We start from the raw sequence: 8,801 nt of genomic DNA, 5'->3' as shown, positions 1-8,801 counted from the left end.
TTGAGCTAAGATTTCCAAGTTATACACATAATGAAAACCTATACTTTGTTTCGGGCGAGTTCCCCAGTCAAATGCATGTAACAGTGAGAAACGCACTGTCTTGGCGAAAGAAAGCGTTTTTGTACAACTTCATATAAATAGCTGTAACTTTTGATAGAAGACTCGGATACACATGTTTATGGCTTTATCTTATAGAACTCAAGGTCCCCGTGCTGGGAAAACAGGATTTGCAGCTGTTTGAGCTAAGATTTCCAAGTTATACACATAATGAAAACCTATACTTTGTTTCGGGCGAGTTCCCCATTCAAATGCATGTAACAGTGAGAAACGCACTGTCTTGTGTTACGTTCTGGTCCCGGCAAGTAAATAAACGTAACAAATAGTTTGCCCCACTCACTTCCCACCCACACACAAACCCCAACAACGACACCTTTTTTAAGTATTTAAGCAGCCATTTATTTTCATCAGCAGTGAGCAATGCCAAAACAATAAACAAAACTCCCTATAAAACAATCCCTAGTCTTCCCTACACCAAAATAAAAAGAAGCCCAAACAAAAGACAAGTCACTTACCTAACTATCTAACGAAAAACAGGAGAAAACTTGTTCAACAAAAGAAAACGGCTTCTCACGCCTACTAGGCTGCGACAGTGAAAGTTATACAGCAAAGGAACAAAAAAGTGACCGCCACTGGTTAACTTATTTACAATTATTTACATGGCAAGGCTAGAGGTACACGTGAATACTCCAGCCTGCACTACAATGACACAACCCACAACTCCGTGACCGAGTCAACGGGGTTCCAAACAGCACTCCCAGGTGACTGTCATCCGGACGTTAAGTACTGGAGGTGGTCCATCAATTATCCAGTCGGAAGGTGTGTAGAGACTCCACCCAGATACCTAGCAGCCACGCCCAGGTGTCCACCTCCTAGGAGAGAAAAAAGGGAAAATACCGCCACCATCCTCCGGTGGGAGGCACAACACCAACAAACACATCACTGGGTCATAACAGTTTCCCCCACCCAACAAAAAATCAAACATCCAACCCCACACAAAGATGTTTGATTTACGACCTAGAGAGGGCATCAGCCATAACATTCTCTAAGCTCTTATATATTGGATCTCAATGTTGAAATCCTGTAGGAGTAAGGACCAACGCATGAGGCGCTGGTTGCTGTTTTAGAAATGTTCTAGAAAAGAAACAGACTGGGTGGTCAATGCCATTTTCATCCTCCTGCACGAGCACTGCACCCGCCCCCAAAACACTGGCGTCCACCTCTGAATCCTTGGCCCCTCAGGAACCGCCCAGGGACACCAAAAGTCTCCAGATTGCGCTTTCGCTCCTCTGCCCACGTCAGTCTGAGCCCATTATCAGATGAGATGTTGTCAAAGAAAAACTTTGCTTTGTCATAGTAGCACTTTGGACCAAAATGATCCTCCCCTGAACTCAGCTGCAACCCCTCCTTTTCCCTTCCCTCAGAATTCCCATCCTTTAGATTCAGCCCCTCCTGTAACTTCTTCTCAAGCGCCTCCTTAATGAATTGCGCGTTGGAGGAATCAAAATCAAAGTCTGTGTCAAATTTAAGGGTGGGAGATGGAGCATTAGCCACCATCAGCTGGCCTCTTCTGCGGTCCCTATGCCGTCGAGGTCCTTGTCTTTTTCTAGCAGGTGGCCTGGTTTCAGCATTTTGCTGCTGACTGTCCTGAAAAGTGAATCTACTTGGGTCTGATTGCATGGTGGCTTCAGCGACCCTTGTGGTTTGAATATTTGTTCTTCTCGTCCCCTTGGGCTGCCTCCTATTCTGCTGCTGCTGTTGCTGGGATCCACTCGCACCTCTCCTCTGCCTAAATGTCTTTACACTGACGGTTTGAACAGCCTTTGATGTGGCACGATCGAAACCACTGTTATCTGTAAGTGGTATATCGACTACTTCTGGCGACGGAAAAACTGTGCCGCCAGCTAGATCGTTTCCCAAGATGATGTCAATACCTGCAACCGGTAACTGGGGCCGCACCCCAAGCTTAACCTCACCAGACAAAAACTGAGACGAAAGCTGCACCAAGTGTAAAGGAACCCGTATTACACACATCCTAACTCCCCAGGCTAACACATCCGCCCCACAACAGGATTGAGCTGAAAACGGTAAGACCCCCTCACGAATGAGCGACTGTTTCGCACCAGTGTCTCGCAAAATACTGACAGGAGTCCGCCGATCTTCTCCTATCAAGGAAACAAAGCCGTTTGACACAAACGGCTTAAACTCCTTATCTACTTTATCATTTTCGGGGGCCATCACCTCCCCCCAAGTAGGAGAGTTTGTCTGTAGAAGGTTTATTGGGGAAGGAGATGTACCCTGCCTGGTCATTTCTTTTCTCTTCAGAGCAGGGCAAACCGCAATAAGGTGTCCCTGCTCATGGCAAAAAAAACACACGCGGTTCTCAATGGATGAGGGGATGGCACGGCGGGTGCCCCTTGGAGACCATCTGGGCGGGCTACTGGAAGACGGAAAACTGTGAGCAGGAACCGAAAACACCACTTTGTGTGTCAACACAAACTCATCAGCCCGTATAGCAGCAGCGGCGAGAGTCGTAACCTTCTGTTCGTTTAAGTAGGTTACCACAGTGTCTGGTAGTTGATTTTTAAACTCTTCTAACGTCACCAACTCACGCAGGTCTTCCAAGGTTTTTACTTCTGTAGCATGACACCACTTATCAAACAGAGTTTTCTTTTCTCTGGCAAACTCCACATAGGTCTGGTTGGCGGATTTTTTCCCATCCCTAAATCTCTGCCTGTAAGCCTCTGGCACAAGCTCGTAAGCGCGTAGGACAGCAGCCTTCACCATATCATAGTCAAAACTGTCCTCCAGAGAAAGAGCGGTGCATACCTCTTGAGCTTTCCCCACCAATCTACATTGGAGTAAAAGAGACCACACATCCTTTGGCCAGTGCAGCGCACCTGCGATACGTTCAAACACTGTGAAATACGAATCCACCTCAGTTTCCCGAAACGCCGGCACCATTTTGATGTGTTTACTCACATCAAAGCCACCACCTGGCATCGGGGCCGGTGGCCGCGGAGATGGCGACTGCGGGGATGATGACTCCGGGGAGGGTACCTGCGGGGATGATGACTCCGGAGAGGGTACCTGCGGGGCTAACCGAGGTACAGGAGGGCTGGCAGACACAGAGGCTCCCCTCTCTACCTCCAGAGCCCTGATCCTCAAGTGCATAGCGTCCACCTCCAACTGCTGTTTCTTTAGCTCCACCTCCTTAATGCGCAGCGTTAACTGCAGCTCCTCCACAGAAGGGCTAGGCGGAAAAGGGAGATTTTTCAGTGGGGCAGAAACACCAGCAACAGCCCCCAGCTCAACCCCCCCTGCAGGACCCGGCTCACCAAACAACCCCCTGTCCGTCAACTGGACACACAGGAGCTCCCTAAGCTCTTTCTTCTTCGCAGTCAACGGCACAGTCACATCAAAGAATTCAGCAACAAGCAAGAGGTCAGCCTTTTTACACCTGTCCAACTTCTCCGCAGACGGGCTCAGAGTGAAGTCCTCCAACTTAAACTCCATCCTAACACACACACCCCCCCACACAAGAAAAAACCGCCAACCAAGAAAACAAGCCACAAAAAGAACACAAAAGAGACGAGCCCCCAATATGTTACGTTCTGGTCCCGGCAAGTAAATAAACGTAACAAATAGTTTGCCCCACTCACTTCCCACCCACACACAAACCCCAACAACGACACCTTTTTTAAGTATTTAAGCAGCCATTTATTTTCATCAGCAGTGAGCAATGCCAAAACAATAAACAAAACTCCCTATAAAACAATCCCTAGTCTTCCCTACACCAAAATAAAAAGAAGCCCAAACAAAAGACAAGTCACTTACCTAACTATCTAACGAAAAACAGGAGAAAACTTGTTCAACAAAAGAAAACGGCTTCTCACGCCTACTAGGCTGCGACAGTGAAAGTTATACAGCAAAGGAACAAAAAAGTGACCGCCACTGGTTAACTTATTTACAATTATTTACATGGCAAGGCTAGAGGTACACGTGAATACTCCAGCCTGCACTACAATGACACAACCCACAACTCCGTGACCGAGTCAACGGGGTTCCAAACAGCACTCCCAGGTGACTGTCATCCGGACGTTAAGTACTGGAGGTGGTCCATCAATTATCCAGTCGGAAGGTGTGTAGAGACTCCACCCAGATACCTAGCAGCCACGCCCAGGTGTCCACCTCCTAGGAGAGAAAAAAGGGAAAATACCGCCACCATCCTCCGGTGGGAGGCACAACACCAACAAACACATCACTGGGTCATAACACTTGGCGAAAGAAAGCGTTTTTGTACAACTTCATATAAATCGCTGTAACTTTTGATAGAAGGCTCAGATTTACGTATTTATGGTTTTATCTTATATAATTCAAGGTCCCCGTGCTGGGCAAACAGGATTTGCAGCTGTTTGAGCTAAGATTTCCAAGTTATACACATAATGAAAACCTATACTTTGTTTCGGGCGAGTTCCCCAGTCAAATGCATGTAACAGTGAGAAACGCACTGTCTTGGCGAAAGAAAGCGTTTTTGTACAACTTCATATAAATAGCTGTAACTTTTGATAGAAGACTCAGACAAACATGTTTATGGCTTTATCTTATAGAACTCAATATCCCCGTGCTGGGCAAATATGTTTTGCAGCCGATTGAGCTAAGATTTTAAAATTATTCACATAATGAAAACCTATACTTTGTTTCAGGCGAGTTTCCCATTCAAATGCATGTAACAGTGAGAAACGCACTGTCTTGGCGAAAGAAAGCGTTTTTGTACAACTTCATATAAATAGCTGTAACTTTTGATATAAGACTCAGACAAACATGTTTATGGCTTTATCTTATAGAACTCAAGGTCCCCGTGCTGGGAAAACAGGATTTGCAGCTGTTTGAGCTAAGATTTCCAAGTTATACACATAATGAAAACCTATACTTTGTTTCGGGCGAGTTCCCCAGTCAAATGCATGTAACAGTGAGAAACGCACTGTCTTGGCGAAATAAAGCGTTTTTGTACAACTTCATATAAATAGCTGTAACTTTTGATAGAAGACTCGGATACACATGTTTATGGCTTTATCTTATAGAACTCAAGGTCCCCGTGCTGGGAAAACAGGATTTGCAGCTGTTTGAGCTAAGATTTCCAAGTTATACACATAATGAAAACCTATACTTTGTTTCGGGCGAGTTCCCCATTCAAATGCATGTAACAGTGAGAAACGCACTGTCTTGGCGAAAGAAAGCGTTTTTGTACAACTTCATATAAATAGCTGTAACTTTTGATAGAAGACTCAGACAAACATGTTTATGGCTTTATCTTATAGAACTCAATATCCCCGTGCTGGGCAAACAGGTTTTGCAGCCGATTGAGCTAAGATTTTAAAATTATTCACATAATGAAAACCTATACTTTGTTTCAGGCGAGTTTCCCATTCAAATGCATGTAACAGTGAGAAACACACTGTCTTGGCGAAATAAAGCGTTTTTGTACAACTTCATATAAATAGCTGTAACTTTTGATATAAGACTCAGACAAACATGTTTATGGCTTTATCTTATAGAACTCAAGGTCCCTGTACTGGGAAAACAGGTTTTGCAGCTGTTTGAGCTAAGATTTTAAAATTATTCACATAATGAAAACCTATACTTTGTTTCGGGCGAGTTCCCCAGTCAAATGCATGTAACAGTGAGAAACGCACTGTCTTGGCGAAAGAAAGCGTTTTTGTACAACTTCATATAAATAGCTGTAACTTTTGATAGAAGACTCAGACAAACATGTTTATGGCTTTATCTTATAGAACTCAATATCCCCGTGCTGGGCAAATATGTTCTGCAGCCGATTGAGCTAAGATTTTAAAATTATTCACATAATGAAAACCTATACTTTGTCTCGGGTGAGTTTCCCATTCAAATGCATGTAACAGTGAGAAACGCACTGTCTTGGCGAAAGAAAGCGTTTTTGTACAACTTCATATAAATAGCTGTAACTTTTGATAGAAGACTCAGACAAACATGTTTATGGCTTTATCTTATAGAACTCAAGGTCCCCGTGCTGGGAAAACAGGATTTGCAGCTGTTTGAGCTAAGATTTCCAAGTTATACACATAATGAAAACCTATACTTTGTTTCGGGCGAGTTCCCCAGTCAAATGCATGTAACAGTGAGAAACGCACTGTCTTGGCGAAAGAAAGCGTTTTTGTACAACTTCATATAAATAGCTGTAACTTTTGATAGAAGACTCAGACAAACATGTTTATGGCTTTATCTTATAGAACTCAAGGTCCCCGTGCTGGGAAAACAGGATTTGCAGCTGTTTGAGCTAAGATTTCCAAGTTATACACATAATGAAAACCTATACTTTGTTTCGGGCGAGTTCCCCATTCAAATGCATGTAACAGTGAGAAACGCACTGTCTTGGCGAAAGAAAGCGTTTTTGTACAACTTCATATAAATAGCTGTAACTTTTGATAGAAGACTCAGACAAACATGTTTATGGCTTTATCTTATAGAACTCAAGGTCCCCGTGCTGGGAAAACAGGATTTGCAGCTGTTTGAGCTAAGATTTCCAAGTTATACACATAATGAAAACCTATACTTTGTTTCGGGCGAGTTCCCCATTCAAATGCATGTAACAGTGAGAAACACACTGTCTTGGCGAAATAAAGCGTTTTTGTACAACTTCATATAAATAGCTGTAACTTTTGATATAAGACTCAGACAAACATGTTTATGGCTTTATCTTATAGAACTCAAGGTCCCTGTACTGGGAAAACAGGTTTTGCAGCTGTTTGAGCTAAGATTTTAAAATTATTCACATAATGAAAACCTATACTTTGTCTCGGGTGAGTTTCCCATTCAAATGCATGTAACAGTGAGAAACGCACTGTCTTGGCGAAAGAAAGCGTTTTTGTACAACTTCATATAAATAGCTGTAACTTTTGATAGAAGACTCAGACAAACATGTTTATGGCTTTATCTTATAGAACTCAAGGTCCCCGTGCTGGGAAAACAGGATTTGCAGCTGTTTGAGCTAAGATTTCCAAGTTATACACATAATGAAAACCTATACTTTGTTTCGGGCGAGTTCCCCAGTCAAATGCATGTAACAGTGAGAAACGCACTGTCTTGGCGAAAGAAAGCGTTTTTGTACAACTTCATATAAATAGCTGTAACTTTTGATAGAAGACTCGGATACACATGTTTATGGCTTTATCTTATAGAACTCAAGGTCCCCGTGCTGGGCAAACAGGATTTGCAGCTGTTTGAGCTAAGATTTCCAAGTTATACACATAATGAAAACCTATACTTTGTTTCGGGCGAGTTCCCCATTCAAATGCATGTAACAGTGAGAAACGCACTGTCTTGGCGAAAGAAAGCGTTTTTGTACAACTTCATATAAATCGCTGTAACTTTTGATAGAAGACTCAGATTTACGTATTTATGGTTTTATCTTATATAATTCAAGGTCCCCGTGCTGGGCAAACAGGTTTTGCAGCCGATTGAGCTAAGATTTTAAAATTATTCACATAATGAAAACCTATACTTTGTTTCAGGCGAGTTTCCCATTCAAATGCATGTAACAGTGAGAAACACACTGTCTTGGCGAAATAAAGCGTTTTTGTACAACTTCATATAAATAGCTGTAACTTTTGATATAAGACTCAGACAAACATGTTTATGGCTTTATCTTATAGAACTCAAGGTCCCTGTACTGGGAAAACAGGTTTTGCAGCTGTTTGAGCTAAGATTTTAAAATTATTCACATAATGAAAACCTATACTTTGTCTCGGGTGAGTTTCCCATTCAAATGCATGTAACAGTGAGAAACGCACTGTCTTGGCGAAAGAAAGCGTTTTTGTACAACTTCATATAAATAGCTGTAACTTTTGATAGAAGACTCAGACAAACATGTTTATGGCTTTATCTTATAGAACTCAAGGTCCCCGTGCTGGGAAAACAGGATTTGCAGCTGTTTGAGCTAAGATTTCCAAGTTATACACATAATGAAAACCTATACTTTGTTTCGGGCGAGTTCCCCAGTCAAATGCATGTAACAGTGAGAAACGCACTGTCTTGGCGAAAGAAAGCGTTTTTGTACAACTTCATATAAATAGCTGTAACTTTTGATAGAAGACTCGGATACACATGTTTATGGCTTTATCTTATAGAACTCAAGGTCCCCGTGCTGGGAAAACAGGATTTGCAGCTGTTTGAGCTAAGATTTCCAAGTTATACACATAATGAAAACCTATACTTTGTTTCGGGCGAGTTCCCAATTCAAATGCATGTAACAGTGAGAAACGCACTGTCTTGGCGAAAGAAAGCGTTTTTGTACAACTTCATATAAATCGCTGTAACTTTTGATAGAAGACTCAGACAAACATGTTTATGGCTTTATCTTATAGAACTCAAGGTCCCCGTGCTGGGCAAATATGTTTTGCAGCCGATTGAGCTAAGATTTTAAAATTATTCACATAATGAAAACCTATACTTTGTTTCAGGCGAGTTTCCCATTCAAATGCATGTAACAGTGAGAAACACACTGTCTTGGCGAAATAAAGCGTTTTTGTACAACTTCATATAAATAGCTGTAACTTTTGATAGAAGACTCGGATACACATGTTTATGGCTTTATCTTATAGAACTCAAGGTCCCCGTGCTGGGAAAACAGGATTTGCAGCTGTTTGAGCTAAGATTTCCAAGTTATACACATAATGAAAACCTATACTTTGTTTCGGGCGAGTTCC

The 8,801-nt window shown here is 42.5% G+C and overlaps 1 protein-coding gene across 1 annotated transcript; it reads right to left on the bottom strand.

Annotated features, from left to right (window-relative positions):
* Positions 1-346: 346 nt before the first annotated feature.
* Positions 347-3,063, bottom strand: LOC146652917 (uncharacterized). The gene has a single exon (XM_085382818.1). The coding sequence runs from the start codon at positions 3,058-3,060 to the stop codon at positions 1,228-1,230; it is 1,833 nt and encodes a 610-aa protein (XP_085238944.1). The 5' UTR covers positions 3,061-3,063; the 3' UTR covers positions 347-1,227.
* Between the last annotated feature and the right edge of the window lie 5,738 nt (positions 3,064-8,801).

This window comes from Rhamphochromis longiceps, linkage group LG15, assembly GCF_057381845.1.
Source record: "Rhamphochromis longiceps isolate RC_006_pf linkage group LG15, R_longiceps_female_GT1.1, whole genome shotgun sequence".
NCBI lineage: Eukaryota > Metazoa > Chordata > Actinopteri > Cichliformes > Cichlidae > Rhamphochromis > Rhamphochromis longiceps.
This window is presented reverse-complemented; position numbering and strand designations above follow the sequence as displayed.